General features: G+C 38.0%; 2 protein-coding genes and 4 non-coding genes across 7 annotated transcripts; 5 read left to right on the forward strand and 1 right to left on the reverse strand.

Moving 5' to 3' along the window:
• Positions 1-30: 30 nt before the first annotated feature.
• dcun1d1 (DCN1, defective in cullin neddylation 1, domain containing 1 (S. cerevisiae)) lies at positions 31-6,380 on the reverse strand. Of its 2 annotated transcripts, XM_053628395.1 has the most exons (8): positions 6,300-6,380; positions 4,959-5,172; positions 4,426-4,594; positions 3,568-3,698; positions 3,389-3,471; positions 3,112-3,208; positions 2,738-2,769; positions 31-2,650 (listed from the first exon to the last, which is right to left on the reverse strand). In XM_053628395.1, exons 1-8 carry the CDS (start codon positions 6,300-6,302, stop codon positions 2,549-2,551), a joined length of 831 nt encoding a protein of 276 aa, XP_053484370.1. In that variant the 5' UTR covers positions 6,303-6,380; the 3' UTR covers positions 31-2,548. The 2 variants fall into 2 exon arrangements, with proteins under 2 accessions (XP_053484370.1, XP_053484371.1); XM_053628396.1 differs by lacking the exon at positions 2,738-2,769 and having other exon boundaries at positions 2,351-2,650.
• Positions 6,381-9,421: 3,041 nt separating this feature from the next.
• On the forward strand, positions 9,422-16,537 carry eif4a2 (eukaryotic translation initiation factor 4A, isoform 2). Its single transcript, XM_053628397.1, has 11 exons — positions 9,422-9,554; positions 10,412-10,469; positions 11,784-11,916; positions 12,017-12,156; positions 13,253-13,421; positions 13,658-13,767; positions 14,379-14,522; positions 14,823-14,960; positions 15,441-15,530; positions 15,638-15,717; positions 15,802-16,537. The coding sequence occupies exons 1-11, from the start codon at positions 9,526-9,528 to the stop codon at positions 15,944-15,946; spliced, it is 1,236 nt and encodes a 411-aa protein (XP_053484372.1). The 5' UTR covers positions 9,422-9,525; the 3' UTR covers positions 15,947-16,537.
• LOC128610842 (small nucleolar RNA SNORD2) lies at positions 13,482-13,554 on the forward strand. Its single transcript, XR_008386446.1, has one exon. It is a non-coding gene; the product is annotated as a small nucleolar RNA SNORD2 (small nucleolar RNA).
• On the forward strand, positions 13,899-14,080 carry LOC128610838 (small nucleolar RNA SNORA81). Its single transcript, XR_008386442.1, has one exon. It is a non-coding gene; the product is annotated as a small nucleolar RNA SNORA81 (small nucleolar RNA).
• LOC128610839 (small nucleolar RNA SNORA81) lies at positions 14,563-14,753 on the forward strand. The gene has a single exon (XR_008386443.1). It is a non-coding gene; the product is annotated as a small nucleolar RNA SNORA81 (small nucleolar RNA).
• Positions 15,016-15,091, forward strand: LOC128610844 (small nucleolar RNA SNORD2). The gene has a single exon (XR_008386447.1). It is a non-coding gene; the product is annotated as a small nucleolar RNA SNORD2 (small nucleolar RNA).
• Positions 16,538-19,540: the final 3,003 nt, after the last annotated feature.

Below are 19,540 nucleotides of genomic sequence, written 5' to 3' on the forward strand. Positions count from 1 at the left end.
AGACCTGAAGGGACGGAAAGCGGAAGTGAACGTCTGTTAGTAAATTTCAGTCATAAAGTTCATTTTTGAAGAATTTCTAGTGTTTCATGGTTTGAAGTCACATTCCGGACGTTGCATTGACTCCATACTTTCTCACCTGTATACTTTTTTTTTCTATGAACAATTTTTTTTTTATTTAGCTTATACATGTATTTATTTCCTAATTGTAGTCAAAGCACGGTCTAATAAAAGACTACAAATCCCACAATCACTACAAGATCCCAAGCTAGGCAACGTCTTTAACCTTTACACTACAGTACAGTACAGGTATTATAAATACACTGTACATCTGTGGACACCTGACCATCACAACAATATGTGTTGCGACAAAGTTGTCTAGGACAGGTGATTCTCAATTTTTTTTGTTGCCAAGGACCCATTTAACTGTAAAACAAATTCCATAGACTCCCTCAGTATGGATTTATTACATAAACATTTTCAAATACTATTAGCGCTGTCTGTTCCCGAGTTTTCCACATTTGTAATAAGGTGACTTTGGTGCTTGGACCCCAAAAACATAATAACTTTGATAATATGGGATGTGATTTCCACCACTGTAAGAATTTTTTTTTTTTTTTTTTACATAACAGACCACCTAGCTACACTTCATGGACCCCACAATGATCTAGGATGTTTTTGCATGCTGTAGCATTTTACAGTTTCCCTTCTCTGGAACTAAGAGGCCCAAACCTGTTCCAGGTTTGAGAAGGTTGGCGTGGAAGAACTCGAGTGTCCTGCACAGATCCCAGACCTCAATCCCAATGAACGAACACCTTTGTGTTGAATGAATTGGAACTGGAGCCTCCTCGCTCAACATCAGCACCTGACCTAGACCTCACTAATGCTCTTGTGGCTGAATGAACACAAATGCTCCAAAATCTAGTGGAAAGTCTTCACAGAAAATTGGTGGTTATTGTAACAAGAGAGGGGAAGAAATCTGGAATGGGATGTTCAACAAGGACATGGGGTGTTATGATCAGGTGTCCATAATCCTTTGTATAATACATATAGTGTATAATAACTGTAAAAACATTAGGCTTTTTGGTAAAATAAATTGGACTGTAGAGCTTTGGTCCTGAACTTTGTTCCACTGACCTCACACATTTGGTCCAAGTGGCATTATTTATAAGCTTAATCAAACCATGTAATTTCTACAAAAACTGAATAATAATAAGTCTAAGCATTCCTGATGCCTGGGCGCACGGTGGCTTAGTGGTTAGCATGTTTGCCTCACACCTCCAGGGTCGGGGGGCTGCGGGGGTTTCCTCTGGGTATTCCAGTTTCCTCCCCAGTCCAAAGACATGCATGGTAGGCTGATTGGCATGTCCAAAGTGTCCGTAGTGTATGAATGGGTGTGTGAATGTGTATGTGATCGTGCCCTGCGATGGATTGGCACCCGGGCCAGGGTGTTCCCCGCCTTGTGCCCGATGCTCCCTGGGATAGGCTCCAGGTTTCTCCGTGACCCTGAAAAGGATAAAGTGGTATAGAAGATGGATGGATGGACGGATTTCTGATGCCACTTTGGGAAACACTGATCTAAGGCATAGTCAAGAGGCAAGAGACTTGCTTTCAAGAGACTTTTCAAATGCTAATATTGATTAAGTTACTCTAGAAATCAATGTGTTATATAATAAGATATCATGAAACTGATGAAAAAGGGGGGGGGGGTGGCAGCTTTAAACTGAACACTGCCCTCCTCTGTTTGATTTCTTCCCCTGAATGAACTTATAAAATGTCAACAAACCTTCACGAACATACTGATAATTATAATAATAATAAATTACATGAATAATGATAATAAATAAATAAATAAAATAAAATAAAAAAAACAACGTGTCCTACAATAAATTACTGTTTAATTAGTCAAAGTGATGTAAAACGGTCACTCCAATATTTTAGGATGGCCGAACATACCGAGTATACTTATTACGTTTAATCAAAACCAAACAAGCAAGGTGAAATCGTTTTCTTTTCTTTAAACAGCAACAGAAAATATACAATAACTTCACAATAAAAACTAACAAAACAGGGTTGTCTGATCCTTGTGTTTGTCCCCTAAAAAAAGGATACAATCAAAGCTCTGCATTTCCAATGTTTTATAAAAAATAAAAAAAAACTACTAATAAAAAATATTTCAAAGTAGGAACAAATGTGGAGTGGAAAATTAAGATTTAAGTGACGAAGTTTTAAAGATTCTCCAACCATGCCCTGGTTAAGGATGAAGATGGCGTGTCTGTTGTGATTTTGCTCCTGCCAGGTGAAGGTGGGGAGAAAAAAAAAAAAAAAAAAAAAAAGAAAGCATGTTGAGGTCCCAGAGCTTGATCCAGATTGAGTCGACACAGACGTGGCACACATATCCAAACTGAAAAACTGGGGGGGAACAAACAACCAAAGCCCAAACCACCGCTAGATGACGAAGAGGAGACGCATCTCTGAAATGTCTTTGCTGTACACGAGCGTCTTGATCCTGAGGGTCGGAAAAGGCAATGTAGATCTCAGTTCGGTCCTCCTAAAGGTGGAGGTGTTCAAGTCCCCTAGACGGCCGTGCTTTTGGTCCCGATGTACGGCCGAGCGAACTCGACGAAATCGTCGATGAGGACTGGCCACGCTCCTGGAACACAAAATGCGAGAGACAGGCTAGCGTTATCAAAAGCGGTGACGTGATATGTTTATCTGTGGGTGTCACAGCCATCTGTACCTGCAGTGGCTTAAAGTCTCGCAGTGTACTACCTAATAAGGATATAACCGAAAATTAATATATTATCTGGAACAAAACAGATATTGTAATGGATACAAATACAGATATGAATAAGAGGCGTCTGATCGAGACTATTTGTCCGTCACGACTCGGATATCCAATCTATGTTTGGATGTTTTCGAAGAATCGTTCCAGCCAATAGTTTAGATTTGTCTGTGTTGTTTTGCTGCTTGTCACGGTCACTATACTTGCGGCCCCGTGGTGCTGCCTGGTGCTTTGCTGCTTACTACTGTGAATGTAGGCTAACGTGAATTTATAACGTTCTCGTAAACGACCAAACATAATCAATAAGGTAAAAGTGCGTGGCTACGGACCTTCCTCATCGTAGTTGGACATGTCGTCAGTTATCATGGTGCTGAAGTCTAACAAGAGGTTCCAGGTGTCTTTGGGAATGGATCTTTTATGGTGCTCCTGCAGGAAGAAAGAAATCTGTCAGTTGCATTGAAGGAGGTGTGGCTTAAGAACCTGTCAGTCACACTGACGGAGGTGTGGCTTAAAAACCTGTCAGTCGCACTGAAGAAGGCATGGTATGCAAGTAAAAACGTAATATAACAGATCGGCACGAAGAGGTGATTATTATTACAGACTTACCACTAAAAATTTGTTCCACAGTTCGAGGAATTTGAAACGTCCTGCCAATACTAAATTCCAATAGGCAATCGCCATTTCTAAATCTAGATTTAAAAAACAGATAGAATTATTCATCCAAAAAAAAAAAAACACCACAGCATATCAAGTCCACAGAAGAGAAGAAATGAAGTATGACGTACCCAAGCCTTTCTGTCCGGGATTCTTCGCAAAGTTGAAAGTAAACTGATAGAAGTCTTTAAATTTGCCTTGGTCTTTTAACTCCTGCTCCATTTTGGGCAATTGTGCTTTAAGCTTCTCTATGCTGTCACATCTAAATTAAAAAATATATTTTTATTTTTATATTATATATATATATATATATATATATATATATATATATATATATATATATATATATATATATATATATATATATATATATATATGCAGATAAAAAATATGTCCAAAATTTCATAACATGCAAAAAAAAACCTTCATGCAGGAGAGTCTACAGATGATATGCTTCACGTGAGTGAAAAGGCACAAGTCTGTTTTGCTGGTTTGTGTATTTACCTTAATGAATATGCAGTTGGTGGCATTTCTACATAAAAATGCCATATACAAGGTAGTGTTCAAAGAAATCGATTTGTCTGGTGAATACGTGCGCAAATTAGTGCAACCAAAAAGCATGTATTAAATTCGCAGAAGCCTGTTTTACTTAAACTATGTTGGAGTATTCTGAACAACACTGGATATTCACTACAAATGATACCAACAGCAGCTAAACAGCACCTTTGGAAAGGTTTCACTCACATGCTTGCGTATTTTCAATGCAGGTTGACTCGTTAACGTTTTTAAGATCCGAGAGCATCCCACTGAGAACATTGATCACACCCAAGATCCTTATTTACATATTGTTTTCTACCCTGACTTTGCATATTATGCAATTCTCGCCGTTATTTATTTTTGTAAATCCCACACGACACACCCGCTAACTGCACGCACAATACACCCCATTCCCTTAACTTGAAATTCCCAGTTTGCTCTTGATAACTTACCCTTGTTCGGTCATCCCGTCCATGAATTCTTGCTTGGAGAACTCGCACTGTGTCGCGGCACGAAACTTCCACGCTATAAGGAGCACGCTTATACTGGCTGGGTCGAGACCGAGATCATCACAGAACTGCTGAATGCCGTCTATACCGATCTTATTGTCATCATGGGGATCTGTTACAGTTAGAAAGAAAGGGGGAAAAAAAAAAAAAGACAATGGTGAGGTGGTGAGGCGACAACTTGGACACACACGACGAAGGAAAGGGACTCGGAAATGGAGCCGTTTCTATGGCAACGCGCAGACATTAAGTTCGGCGGTTAATATTTTATCATCAAAATGGCGGCGGCCATTTTACGGTCTGTTAGTTTACGCACCGTCAAGTCTGAACTTTCAGTAAAGGAAATCAGACTGGGAAACACGACAGAGTCTCGACTTTCCGCTCTGGTTCAAACTCAAAAACCTTGAACCTTAAGTGCGGTGTTGCCATGGCTACTGATGGACTGTGCTTTTATCCATGAATTGTTTGTAATTACTTACCTCTGTACCGATTGTAGAGCTGCTCTAGCTTTTTCCTGTCGAACAGTCCTTTCAGATTGTGTATGTAAAGTTCAGGATTCTGGAAGAAGTTGTCTGTGGCCACCTCTAGTTTCCAGTCATTCTGAGCCAAGCAAGTCAGCGCTGTTTTCTCGTTCGACTGTGTGAAAATCATGAACTGGCGAACTTTATCCTTCTGCGAGGATTTCAGCTTGTTCTGTTGGCACAAGATTGGGATGGGGTGTTTATACTTTCAGACTGGGTATCCATCTGAGTTGACAGTTTTAGTTTAAGCATCTTTCATGGACATCCTGGTCTGGTTTAAAGTTCACCTTCACCATCTTCGTCATTATCCACGATTCAGTTCTACTACTTCACTTCATCTCTACCTAAACAGAGCGATGCAGCGGCACTTTAGTCCTTCAGTCTATCCAGCTTCCGAAGCGTCAACTTTAATGCTAATCCCATAGATCGCCATCTAGCTAAGCCGAGTCTCCACGTCACATTGCATTCTGGGACTTCGACTCCAGCGATTCCACCAACGTCAAGAACTACTTATATGCTGGACTTAAACGCTGCTGCTGTTTTGTTTTTAGGAGCCAACCCCTCCCTCCCTTTTTTTAAACTGCTCTAGTAATGTCCCCCTGTGACGTCAGCATGCCACACAAGTGCTACCTTCTCCCAGGAATATCAAAATACAACCATAACAACCAAATTAGCACCAGAATCACTAAACACCTCATAAATATATCAATCTAAACATGTTTAACGTGCTTTGGGATAGAGTTTTTCTTTAACATATTTAATTAATGTTTATATTTAGCTCATAATAACGCAGGCCTGTTCAATTCAGCTGCATGCATGTCTTAATAAGCTTAGCGTTTAATAATATACACAATAAAAATACTATTAGTATCAACTTTACTGAGGAGATTATTGTCATTTGACGGCATCAGTGTGGCTGTTTTGTTACAACGGAATAGCAAAACATTTTTAAAAAGAGGTCTAAATTGCGTATTTAATTGAAGCTACCGCGCTAACCGTGTCCGAATACCAAATAACTCGCTGCTCACTACACATCCGCACTACATATGCGCTTCAGATAATAGCGCGCGCGCCCTATCTTAGTGCACTATATATGCGTTTAGGATGCAGCCCGTGAGCATTGCTTGATATAGCCGCTTAGCTAGCGCCCTCTCCACTCTTTCGCTCTATATAAACGCTCAAAATATCGCGCCACGGAAATCAGATTTCTAGCAGAGTTTCAACAGCCAACAGGCGTGCGCCCCCATGAAAACAAAACAAATAACCCTGTATTTGTTATTCTTTTTTTTTTTCATTTACCATGTTTGTGATTTCCAGACTCCCTCTTCCGCTTTTCCCCTTTCGCCCGTCATCTACTTCCGTTCATGCGCAGTACAACTCCATCCGCCCCCTTCACCACACATAAACATACACAAAACTGGTTGAAACGTTGGTACTATGTTCAAGGTGAGGTAGTAATTCCCTGTCTTCGACCAGTAAAAGTCACCGAAAACGCCCTTTCAGCTTGAAATTTCAACTCCTCAACTTGGGGTAGTTTTCTCAAAATACCAGTTTCTTCCCCGTTTACAGAGTGGCGTCAAATCAACATGGCTGCCTTCTCTACTTCTAAATTAGTTTATAGCAGTATGGGTTTAGATCAGTTAATATACAGACACACTACTCGGTTAAATCTATAACATTAACTGCACTGATTGCTGTACACTAACTAACGTGATCTGGGGAGTTTCTTACTAATCACTGCCGCAATTTCAGTCCAAAATGTTACATGAATGTTTGACGTTCACTATAGTAGAACGGGACCGATAGCCACTCAGGCCTGCATCTGTAAAAATGCGATTAAAGTAGCTATTTATGAGCATTTGGTGCTCTGACAGAGAAAACAAAAGTTGTCTGTCGTCAGTGCCAGTTGTCAGTCATTTTCTAGGCAGTCCCAATCTCAGAGTGAAATTGGCAAGCTCCCAGCACACCCAGGTAATTCTCCTGCGAGCCAAAAAATAATAATAATCACTCTGTACCTTGAAAATTTTTTACATGGAACCCAGAATAAACACTTGCCCAATTTTGACAAATATTGCCTAATGTACTTTTAAATTATTTTATTACAACCATTAGATAAAAAATAGCATAGAGAAGTAAATATTATAAATAAATATATGTATACACAACCTGTCAAAAGTTTAGACACTCGTTCTTTATTTTTATTATTTTTTTCCCATACATTTTATAATAATAATAAAGTTATTAAAACTCTGGAATAAAACAAATGGAACTATCCATCCATCCATCTTCTATATTGCTTTATCCTTTTCAGGGTCACGGGGAAACCTGGAGCCTATCCCAGGGAGCATCGGGCACAAGTTGGGGTACACCCTGGACAGGGTGCCAGACCATCGCAGGGCACAATCATATACACATTCACACACCCCAAATGGAACTATGGGAATTATGTAAATCAAAAATAATTTAGTATTTTACCATCTTCAAAGTAGACACCCTTTTTGCAGAGAATTTCCAAAAATGTATTCTTGGACTTTTCTCAACTTTCTTGAATAATCTCCCTGAGATGCTTTTTAAACAGCATTAAGGGAGTTCCCACCTATGTTGGACACTTACTGGCTGCCTTTCCAAATATTTCGCTCCAAGTCATCCGTTTAAAACAATAATTTTTTTAAAATAAAATGTTAGTTTTCTAATGAAAGAAACAAACATATTGCCACAATTTATATTTTTGTCTACAACACAGATTATAAACATTTAATCATACATGTTCAGATCAAAAGGTTTTTAAGATTATGAGAAATATTTCAGTCAACTGTCTACAAACTTTTGACTGGTAGTGTATAAATCACAAATACTGATATTTATACCAATATTTTTTACATTTAGATTCCTACTGCTATACTGACATCCTGTTCACACCACTGTATTATTATTATTATTATTATTATTATTATTATTGTTGTTGTTGTTGTTGTTGTTGTTGTCATTGTCTTTATTAATTATTTTCTCATGTGGAGAGTGTACAAACTCAGAATGTCATTGTACCTGGAACCTTGTGCATATGATAATAAAGTTCTTGAATCGTGAAAAAAAATCAAATTATGTAAAATAACATAAAAATAACTGTATATAACAACTGTATAGTTTAATTGATAACTTTTGGTGTTTGTATACTGTACTTATTTATACCACTGCATGGTTAAATTCTCGAATCTGATTGGTCAGAAGGTGTGTATTATTTTCGTATAACAGCATGTCTCCGACAGTAGTTTCGGGTGTCACGTGAATGACAGGGTAATATAAATGCCCTGGTTCTAATACGTTATTGTTTCTATAGTAACAGCTCATACACAGGGACTTGTACAGCAGACGCTCCAAAGATTCTAAAACTAATAATAAACAGAAACGGGGGGGTGTCATTGTTTAAGAAAGTAAAACCTAGAATCGTTGATGTGGTGACTCTTTTTAGGAGACATTTGTAGGAGTCTTGGTTGTAAGCACTTTGTAACAGTCAAAGGCTGTTCGAGAGAACGTCTGTTTATTGCTGCTATAACGTAAGTGAGAACAGGAACTAACTTGTCTCTTGTACGTTCCACAATGTTAAATGTAACTACAAAATGTGTGACGTGTCATTTTTTAATAAATTAAACATTGTAATAATTGGCATATCCCTGCAGAAGAAGCAGAATAATACACTCCAGATGCGGTTATACAAAAATAATACACTTCGAGGGAGTAGCGGCACTCTGCTTGCGTGTCGTGCCACATCACACCGCCCCTAGCTTTATTTTAATATAACAGAATGATCTGTCATGTGTTATTCCTTTCATAATCATTTTTATAATAAAGAAATAATGGTTAATAATAATTTTTTTTACAATAAATAAATAAATTGATACATGAATATTTGCGTGAATGAATGAATGAAATGGGAAGAAAATAAATATTTAATATATAAATCCTATAACTAAACTTATATAACTGAATTTAAGTGTAAAGGAAAAGTCATATAAGTGAACAACTTTTAACACTAAATGTTAAACAAAATGGGCATATTGATCTGTAAAATATTCCACATCTTTTGTACCAATAAGTATGGTAATAAATTGTAAAATAAAATAATGTTATATAAATAAATATGTTATATAGTTGTTGTTTTTTTTAACAGTATGACCATATTAATCAGGCCAAAACGGCGGAGACCCCGTAGCGGCCTTATCACACCTCCGCACTGCGGCAATATCGCTGCGCTTCATCATATAGTTCGAGGCATTCCAAAGAACGCTGTGTACCTTTACCAAAGAAAACCATTCAGCTTTCTTCAGCAATAGTTAGCGCCGTGAATACACGTATTTTTAAAAACTCTTAAAACCTAACATACGTCACTTGTGTTGTTTTTTTGCCTTTTCGTACTTATCGCTAGTTGCACGCGGGCTGAGGAATGAAATAGTTCCGGTTAAATAAAACTCGCCCGAGATTCACGCGCTCTTCCTTTCCGAGTGGATGCCGAAGTCGCGAGCGGATCATGTCTAGCGGTTCTGCTGATTATCACAGGTGTGTGTCCGTTTAATCGGGCCTTGGTTACGATTTATAGCATTTATACGTCGCATTTTCTTCATTTGTGTCAAACTTTGATCATGGTTCGTATTTGTTTTAAAAATTTTAATGGCGCTTGTTAGCGAGGCCGCGCGCGCCATGCCTTGGCCTACATGCCGCCCGTTAGCTAGCTCTCGCGCGCGACGTAACTCACTCTAGCTAAGCAACTGGCGTCGTTAATTTAATTATCATTAAAAATACATTTGAGTATGTTTTTAATTAAAAAAGTTAACAAATGCATATATACTTCGAGGCGAAAAATCATTATGCTCGTGTATGAAGCGTATATAGTAGTCACACCCGCTACTCGGACTCATCCCGAGGCCTGTAGCCAACACGCTAACGCTAATATGATGCGCGTCTTGCTAGCAAGGATAAATATCTACAAGGCGTCGTGTAACGCTGCCAATCTGTTAAAAACACACAAAAAACTCTATGAGCTTAGGTTTCAGCTCGTTTTCATGACGAACACCCCTTTGACCTTTTATGAGTCGCCTTTATACGGTGTGAAATTAGCTCTTGATTCATCCATTCAGGGCCTCACGATACGGGGAGAATCCTAAATGGCGCCGTATTTGGACATGTAGTGCACTAGATCGTGTGCAGGCGCTATAGAAGTAGTGTGCGAGTGTATGGAGCAAGGTGGGGGGGGGGGGCGTTTAGGATTCAGCCACGGTATAGAGGCGAGATTCAGTTCCTCCACGTGGCGTTTCAGAAAATTCCCGATTTTTTTTCTTCTAGCTTGGATGTTTTGCATACATTTTGCAATATTCAAAGTTTAAGTTAATCACGTTGTGTGTCTCCCTACAATGTAGCTCTAGAGATCGAGACCATGGAGGGCCAGAAGGAATGGAGCCTGATGGCATCATCGAGGTAATTTATTGTTTTTATTATTATTAATCACCTTGATCATTGTTGTTGTTACTTTGACTGTATTGTATTATCATTCTAACTAATTTGACTTTAGACCGTTTAACACGAGGTTATTTGGCCAGTGACTACGTTTTAAAGACGCAAAAATTTCTCATCTATTAAAAAAAATATATTTTTAAATGGTTAAACCAATGGTAAGAGTCTGATTTAATAACAGTTAAAATTTTTGCCTGCTTTAAATGAAGTCTGGTGCTTGCAACTGTAATTTAGTGTTAAAAAAAATCACCTTGCTTTTTAAACAGAAAACAACTGCAGTAAAATAACTTAATACCTATAGGGAAAAGTTGCACTGGAAATGAAACAAGAAGATAAGGCTGTTTTTTTTGTATACTTATTTTTTTTAATCCTGTTTTGATTTATTTATTAATTTATATGAAACAATGTTTAGTGTTTGTTTTATATGTATTGTGATGACTCTTGTACGTTTCTTGCGTGAAATGGATTTACCTGGTACGATTTTTTTGTCATGGCGTTTTTTTCCACACACTTGCTCGCATGTCTTGTGTGCCTCTGGAGGATTAAATGCAAAGTCCTTGACTGTAATAGTTAGTCTCAATAATTAATCTGATAGTATGCCGGTATGCAATTTGGGACATGACGTTAGTGAGTTTATGCTGTGGCGATGAAACACTGCGTCATGTGGCGCTAAACTACCACCACTATTTATGTTGACGTGAAGTGATGCGCCAAAATGGCCTCACAGAATGCATGCGGCAGCCATCTTGTGTACATGTTGTAAAAGGCAAGTCCAAGTGAGCTTTAAGTTTAAATGATGTGAGGGATTTAACTTGTATGTAAACAAAGATGTCTGACGACAGTTCTGGCAGTGTGATTTATTTATTTATTTTTAAGTTAAAGTGCAGATGTTGCTATGGTGCTTGTCTAAAAGCCACCGACAGGAGAACGGCGTAGTATTGCGGCCAGTTTAACGGCTACGAGAGCGGTGTTGGCAAACCGTAAACAATGTTCTGATAAACAAAAAGTATCTGTATTATGTGGATTGAGTCCAATTTTTTGCACAGTTGTGCTGATGGAGCAGAACGTAGCGATTAGAGAAAGTTACCAGTCAGAAGAGCTTCCTCGTATTATCTGAGAACTGAAATTTTATCGGTCTCTCATACAAGGTATAATCTTGGAAACTGCTTTAGATTTTTTTTTTTTACTCGTAAATTGTATTTCGAAAGAGTCTGAGTCTCTGGTATCACATCTCTCTGCGTCGAGTTAACATCTGGAACATCTGGATTTGCTTTGCAGAGCAACTGGAACGAGATCACGGACAACTTCGATGATATGAACCTGAAGGAGACGCTCCTTCGAGGAATCTACGCATATGGTTTTGAGAAGCCGTCGGCTATTCAGCAGCGTGCAATTATCCCTTGCATAAAAGGTAATTATGATTTAAAAAATATATATATATAAATATATATAAGTATAAGGTTGTCATTTTTATAGTGAATTTCAAAGCGTATCGTTTTGATCCTGTTCAGGATACGATGTCATTGCTCAAGCCCAGTCAGGCACTGGTAAAACGGCCACGTTTGCCATCTCCATCCTGCAGCAGTTGGAGATTGAGCAGAAAGAGACCCAGGCTCTGGTCCTGGCGCCGACCCGTGAGCTTGCTCAGCAGGTATGCTGTACCTGAGGTCATGATAAGCTTAGGTGTGTCTCAGACCAAGGCGGCATATTTGGGGCTCCATCAAAGGTACAATTTTGCTCTTCTTCCTGCTATGTAACTGTGCCGTCAGAATTTTTTTTGTACTTAATATTCAGCAGGAAGTCCTTTATTTTGATGTGTATGTAAATATGTTGCATCTTTTCCCAATTTGATGTTTGAGTATAAAAAAAAAAGTTTTAATTAACTTTTAAAAGGCAAGACATTACAGGTGAATTTCTTTATTATTTAATTTAAGTCTATAAATATCTCAATCTTTGCCAGTTGAGAGATTTTTTATTATTCTATTAGAATTTTAAAAATGTGCAAATGCATGTTTATGTAAATGAGGCTAATTAGATATGCATAAATGAAAGTATGTACACTTGATTTAACCAAAAAAAATCTATTCATGATGGAGTGCAAATATTTTTCACCGAAAAGAGACTCGAGATAATTTATTTATTTAAACAGAAGTTTGGCATGTAATCTTGTATTTATCTTTCCTTTTTTTTAACCATGTTATTTAAGATATATAAATATATATATAAAAAAATCTACCAAACCCTAGAGTGGGCATATTTCTCTTTGGAAGTTCTAATATCTTTCTAAGTAGGTGTAGGAATAAAACATTAATGGTCAAAGTGTTTAAAAACAAAAAAAAATCTTTAGCTTCTGAAAAAAAAAAAAAAAAATATATATATATATATATATATATATATATATATATATATATATATATATATCTCAAAATTTCCATATTCATATAAATAAATAAAACATTTTAGTTAATTTTTAAGTAAATACATGGTGTACTAATGTGTGTTTTTTTTAATTCTTATCAAAATGTAAAGAAGCTTGTTTTTGCGGTGTTTGTTTGTGAAGTGGGCGGAGCTTAAATCCTACTTTTAAGTTTGCTAAGCTTCAGATAATCAGCGGAGGACAATAACTCTTAATTGTGCATTTTGATAGATGTGTTGTAGAAGTGACCTATTCATAAATCTGACCACAGTGGTGATTTCTACCTCTAGTGTCATGACTTTCATTCTGTTTTGTTTGTGCCCCTGCACAGATTCAGAAGGTCATCTTGGCCTTGGGCGACTACATGGGTGCATCATGCCACGCCTGTATCGGGGGCACCAATGTGCGCAACGAGATGCAGAAACTTCAAGCGGAAGCTCCACACATTGTCGTAGGGACTCCGGGGCGCGTGTTCGACATGCTGAATAGGAGGTTTCTCTGTAAGTCGGCCTCTCGGCGGCTTTTAAATAAACAAACGAACGTCCGTCTTGTTGGATTGAGTATGAAATGATGGTATTCCATCTTTCGGGACTGACATGTCATGGAGAAGCTTTTTAACTTTACTGATCATATCTCTGTCCAGTATGACGCACTGATGTGTTGATTGGTTGATTTTATTAATTTTTTTACAAGATTTATTCAATAACCCTTTTTTTTTGTGTATATATAAACGTAGCTCCTAAATGGATCAAGATGTTCGTCCTGGACGAGGCGGATGAAATGCTGAGTCGTGGTTTCAAGGATCAGATCTATGAAATCTTCCAGAAGTTGAGCACAAACATTCAAGTGAGTTGGGTTTTGTCTAGCAGCACTAGAAATCCAGGGGTAGAGCTGGATCTGATCCAACCTCTATATATGTGTATAAGCAAGCCACGGAGTCCTCCGTGGTGGACTTCCTGTGTTTTGTTTTGTTTTTTCCCTTCCATCCCAAAAGAACTGTGCTTAAATGACAGAATCCAGGTCTCCTGGTTTCTGTGATAATGCTAGCAGAGTGAAAAGCATGGAAGAAGACTACCGTGCCCTGCGCCGAAAATGAAATGTGGTCGGACCTCTTTCTTAATGTCCGGTGGCCTTTGTTTCAAGGTTCAGTGCAACAGTTCTCCTACTTGAGGTTTTGTTTGAAAAGATAAAAATTGGTAGACAGGCATTCATAGCTGCGATGGAGCTTCGAATTAACAATTCAGTCTCATTACAGGTTTTAAAACTGGTGTTTGGTATAGCTTTTTTTTCTGTTATTTGATCTAAAAATATTAGCCAAGGTTGCTAGGGTGGATACAGAGAGACGGGGTTGGGGTTTAGCTCGGGAAGTTGCAGTTACGCATGTAATATAAAGTTTTCGGTAACCGTCTGATCATAAACAGGAAGTAACCTCAGGTCATGGCTGTGTCTGCTTTCAGGTGGTGCTCCTTTCGGCTACCATGCCCGCTGAGGTCTTGGACGTGACCACGAAGTTCATGCGTGAGCCCGTGCGCATTCTGGTGAAGAAAGAGGAGCTCACCCTGGAGGGTATCAAGCAGTTCTACATCAACGTAGAAAGAGAGGTGATTTACATACACTCACACAGAGAACAACCCCTTCTTTACCAAAAAAAATAAATGCGCAGTGCCAAAATCAGCAGGTCGGAGCTTTTTCCAGTTCAGTCCTGCTGGTCATGCTGGTACGGTACGTCTCGAAAGAAGGGAGAGCGAAAGCCGCAGCGTCGGAAACGAGACCAGGACGGACCTCTTTCTTAATGTCCCATGTTCTGCTTCTCAAGATTCTGCGCTACACTCGTACACTTTTCACTTTATAAATAAATAAATAGTTGTTTACTGGCACTAAATGACTAGCTCTGTGTGTAGGAATGGAAGTTGGACACACTCTGCGATCTGTACGAGACTCTGACTATCACCCAAGCCGTCATTTTCTTGAACACGAGGAGAAAGGTGGACTGGCTGACAGAGAAAATGCACGCCCGGGACTTCACCGTGTCTGCGCTGGTAAGAAAGAAACGTTTTTGTTTTTTTTACGTTCACGTCAGATTCTCGGATAAGGGTATGAAATGATGGCACACCATCTTTCGGGACTGACTATATAATGGAGAGGTTCTTTTCATTTTTACTGATCATACCCCTGACAAGTGCAAGAATCAGACTCAGGGCTGCACAAACGTTGCGGTTTTGGTGGATTGGGGAACAAAAATGGCTTCTTGTTTCAAACAGATTAACTTTATTAAGCAGTAACAGGTTTCAAATTAACGTTTCTGGTCCAGGAGAGTCCGTTTATTGCGAAAAAGAAAAACTGCACCGAGACTTGAGCTGTTTTTATTCCTCAAACTTTCCTATATTGCTTTTTTGATTTGGTTGGGCCGAAAATGTGACGTAATTGTGCAGCTCAGGGATGAACTTCCAAGACCCTGAGTTGATGTGTGGATGAAAAACAATCATTAAAAATAACTTTTTTTATCTGTTTTCCTGCAGCACGGAGACATGGATCAGAAAGAGCGTGATATTATTATGAGAGAATTTCGTTCCGGATCTAGCCGAGTGCTGATTACTACCGATTTGCTGGTGAGTCCTGATGAGGAGCAGAAATTCCAGTCGGAGTCTGCATCCTACGCGAGTTAAGTTTGCCAGGATCCGTGTAGATTAACAAGCTGTATGTTTTCCCCATTCAGGCTCGCGGTATCGATGTGCAACAAGTTTCACTGGTCATCAACTACGACCTTCCGACGAACCGAGAGAACTACATCCATAGGTAAGATGTGTGGGTCTCTTTATAAAAAAAAAAAACACGAATCCCCCTTTAAAAAAAATTGAATAAAATAAAATTCCTTCACAGAATCGGCCGTGGAGGTCGTTTTGGCAGGAAAGGCGTTGCCATTAACTTTGTTACCGAAGAGGACAAACGGATCCTTCGAGACATCGAGACGTTTTACAACACCACCGTGGAGGAGATGCCCATGAACGTGGCCGATCTGATTTAAACCGTTGGAGGTTTCTTTTTTTAATGCAGGGATAGCTACAGAATAATCACTTGCATTTTTGCGCTTATTATATCGGAAGAATTAAAAAAAGCCTGTTTTCTCCTCAATGCTGGCTGTGGATCAGACGTGCGAATTCGAGACGTGACGTGACTTTCCTGCGTGGACGGCTGTGGGCATCGTATCGGCGAGCGGCATTTACAGAAAAAAATGGGTTCTTTAAACGTGTTCCTTATCAGGTATTTCCTCCCTAGTATGTTCAAAATATCCGTGTTAGACGTTCTTCATCGTTTAGTGATTTACTTGTGGACTAAAAGATACAAGTGCTGCATCAAGTCTGCCAATTATGTTATGCTAACATATGTGTGCAGTTTAGCTTGATTCACTCTTCACTCCTCCCTCCCCCGTCAGTAAACGCAAAGGCACTTTTTTTCGTTGTTTATTTGAATGTATTAATTTAATTGTATATTGTTTTATCAAGTACTTCTTTGTGTGAAGTCCTCTTCAAAAGTGGGTCTTAACATTTAAAGGATTTAAATGTTTCATGTCGTGTTTGGCTCATTTGACAATAAAGAGGATGGTGATACTCTCTCACTTTATTTTTATTTATTTATTTTTTTTGTTTTGTTGGTATCGGATTTTCATTTTCACAGCCCATGCAGAAGGAGGTGCTGTTTGTACAATTTCCTTCAAATGAATCGGTCCAGCATTCAACAGTCCACTATTTTAGGAGACTTGCATATCACCTACATCAGTGGGTTCCTGATTTTCAGCCTCCTTTTTAATTTTTATTTGCTAAATAACTCTGATGGTGAAGTTCACGACATATAATCGATCGTACCTGGAAGCCTTGGTTTTGTCAGTTAAATAAGCAATTAAAAACTTGAGCAGGTTTGCTGCACTTAACACCTCAACGTTGATCGAAAAAAAAAAAAATTCTTTTAACAACCTATTAATCAACAACACCCCCCCCCCCCCCCCCACCACACACACACACATTCATATGTGGTGCCATATGAATCCCTGTGAGAGTTGTTACTAGGGAAACTATAATAAATAAATCACTTTCTAACCATTTGGAATTGAGAATTCAACAATTCCTGATGTAAAAGGCATTGTATACAATTGTTGCATTTTATTTATTTATTTTTACTTGCAAAATTGTCTACACTTTTATTTATATATATATATATTTAAATTTCACAGTAATTACAAATGCTGGTTACATTTTTTTATATAAATAATGAGCTTTGAGTAATTTAATTTGTGGACATTTTCTATATTAAATGCAACACGGTTAACTTTTACTTAGTAAAACATTAATAGCATGATGCTATATTGTGATTGATGGATCTCCCACCCTGATAAAGGTGTAACCCACTTCCTCCATTTTTCAAGGGCTAAACTGTATTGTAATGGCCCTTTAAGAGGGCACTGGTTGTTTACGCTGGGTTCATATCAGGAAAAACAAGACTCCGATAGGGGGTAGAAAATATTCCTTTATTTAAAAAACAAACATCTGCTGGTGCACCTAATTTGAAATGCAAAAAGAAGGCATGGGTCTGGAGACCTGAAGGTCAAACAGGATTTGCGTAGCAACATGAAGGAAGATCTGGAGGAACATGTGGATGTACTTGCAGTCCAACTTGACCTTTCAAACTCTTAGAAATTTACTCTTTCTAAATCATAAACTAGATTACAAAAGTTTTTTTTTTGTTGTTGTTGTAATTATGTTAGAGGACACTTAGGGCGATTCTGTGATGGGAGTGTTGTTTGTCCTGCTGGTATTATGTTTACAAATATACAGTACGTAAAGTAATGGTGAAAAGTTTAAAGACTAACGTATCCTTCACAACAAAATAACCTAAATTTCATTTTTGTCCATCTGAGCCTATTATAATCTATGCTTTAAAATATACTCTTCAAAATACTTCATTAATGATTTTTCTTAGGTGTTTATTTCCATCAGTCATCCATTATAGGTACCAAAAAATGTACAGTTTAGTGTCCCACACATTCTTCACCCCTCTGAAATATTTGGAATATTCCACAAGCCATGTTTTTCCTGATATTGATTGACATGTTGAAAGTACCCAAAATATAGCTTGAAAATAAATTACAGATTGTTTAAAAATGCATACAAGAAAAGCATTAGAATGGATGTTAGTTACGTGATACATACACTACAGGTCGAAAGTTCGGGGATACTCGACTGAAATGTTTCTCTGTGTATGACTAGATGTTTGAAATGGGTGTTGTATACAAAATATAAATCATGCCAACATATTAATTTCTTTCATTAAAAAACTAACATTTTATTTACAAAAAAATTGTGTCTAAATAGGCGACTCTGAGGGAAATATTCTGAAAAGCAGCCGACAAGAGTCCAGCGTCCTCCTTTAATACTGTTTAAAAAGCATCTCGGAAATTCCTCAAGAAATCAGTTGAGAAAATTCAAAGGGTGTCTACTTTGAAGATGCTAACATAAATTATTTTGATTTACATAATTCCTATAGTTCCATTTGTTTTATTCCAGAGTTTTGATGACTTTATTATTATTCTGATACGTGTGGGGGAAACAATGAATGAGTGTCTAAACTTTTGAGCGGTAGTGTATATTTTGTGTATTTGCTAACTCTGCTAAAAAAAACAACAAAAAAAACCTAAACTGTCACACTTTGTAAATGTATAAATGCATGTTTTCATAGATTCACTGTGGGGGTAGGGGGGGGGGTGTTAAAAACGTTATAAGGGCTAAATGTCTAAATGCAGTTTGATGCGTTGCTCGCTTCAACTGATCAGGTCGTTACTGTTAAACGTTATGAAGCTGAATCCGGTGTTTTAAGAGCAAGGAAACCTTTCTAAGGGCTTTAATTCATGGTCTCATGCATTGTGAAGCCTCCCTACACCTTAGCCAGGCTATGCAAAACTCGACGTGAATGTGTTCTTGGTTTTTTTTCTTGTTTTTTTTTCTTTGCGTCATCTGTTTGAAAAGTGTAAGCAAATGTGAGTGGGACATATAGAAACAGGAGAGTAAGGGAATAAAAAATAAAAAAGCTTTTCCAGTCTGCGAATGGAACATTAACGTTACCAGCATGTCTCAAAGTGATTTTATTCCTCTTATATGTTAAGTTTGATTTATTAATGAATAACACACTACTTTTTTTTTTTAAGCCATTCATCATTCCATTTGCAGGTTTTCTTAAATAAACAGACAAAAATGAAATCTAGCTCAGCTAGTTTCTAATGTACACTTATTACCCTAAATTTGTACATATCACCACCCACTAGGTCAACTTGTGGACCGAGTTATTTTTACCTAACGTGCTTCGCACTGTCTGAAGTTTTATTTCTTAAAAAAAAAAAAAAGTATACAATTATGGAGATCTGTACACCAATCTAGAATGGTCAGGGTTGTTGTCAATTTTTTAAAATGAGACCTAAAATAAGGTCTGAGTCAAAGTCTGAAAACGACTTAATTTTGTCGTGTCTCAGGGCTAGACGGTTTGTACAAGGTGCTTGAATGAGGCTTTTTTAAAAAAAAATTATTATTATTATTTGAAGTACTGGAAAACCTTGAAGAATAGACATCTTTTA

This window comes from Ictalurus furcatus, chromosome 7 (genome assembly GCF_023375685.1).
Source record: "Ictalurus furcatus strain D&B chromosome 7, Billie_1.0, whole genome shotgun sequence".
Lineage (NCBI taxonomy): Eukaryota > Metazoa > Chordata > Actinopteri > Siluriformes > Ictaluridae > Ictalurus > Ictalurus furcatus.

Coding starts and splice junctions, on each gene's coding strand:
- eif4a2 (XM_053628397.1), top strand. CDS start 9,526: ATGTCTAGCGGTTCTGCTGATTATCACAG. Junction 13,422..13,657: donor GCTGAATAGGAGGTTTCTCT/GTAAGTCGGCCT, acceptor ATATAAACGTAG/CTCCTAAATGGATCAAGATG. Junction 14,523..14,822: donor ACATCAACGTAGAAAGAGAG/GTGATTTACATA, acceptor CTCTGTGTGTAG/GAATGGAAGTTGGACACACT.
- dcun1d1 (XM_053628395.1), bottom strand. Junction 3,209..3,388: donor TGTGGAACAAATTTTTAGTG/GTAAGTCTGTAA, acceptor TTCTTCCTGCAG/GAGCACCATAAAAGATCCAT. Junction 2,770..3,111: donor GTCCAACTACGATGAGGAAG/GTCCGTAGCCAC, acceptor TATCCTTATTAG/GTAGTACACTGCGAGACTTT.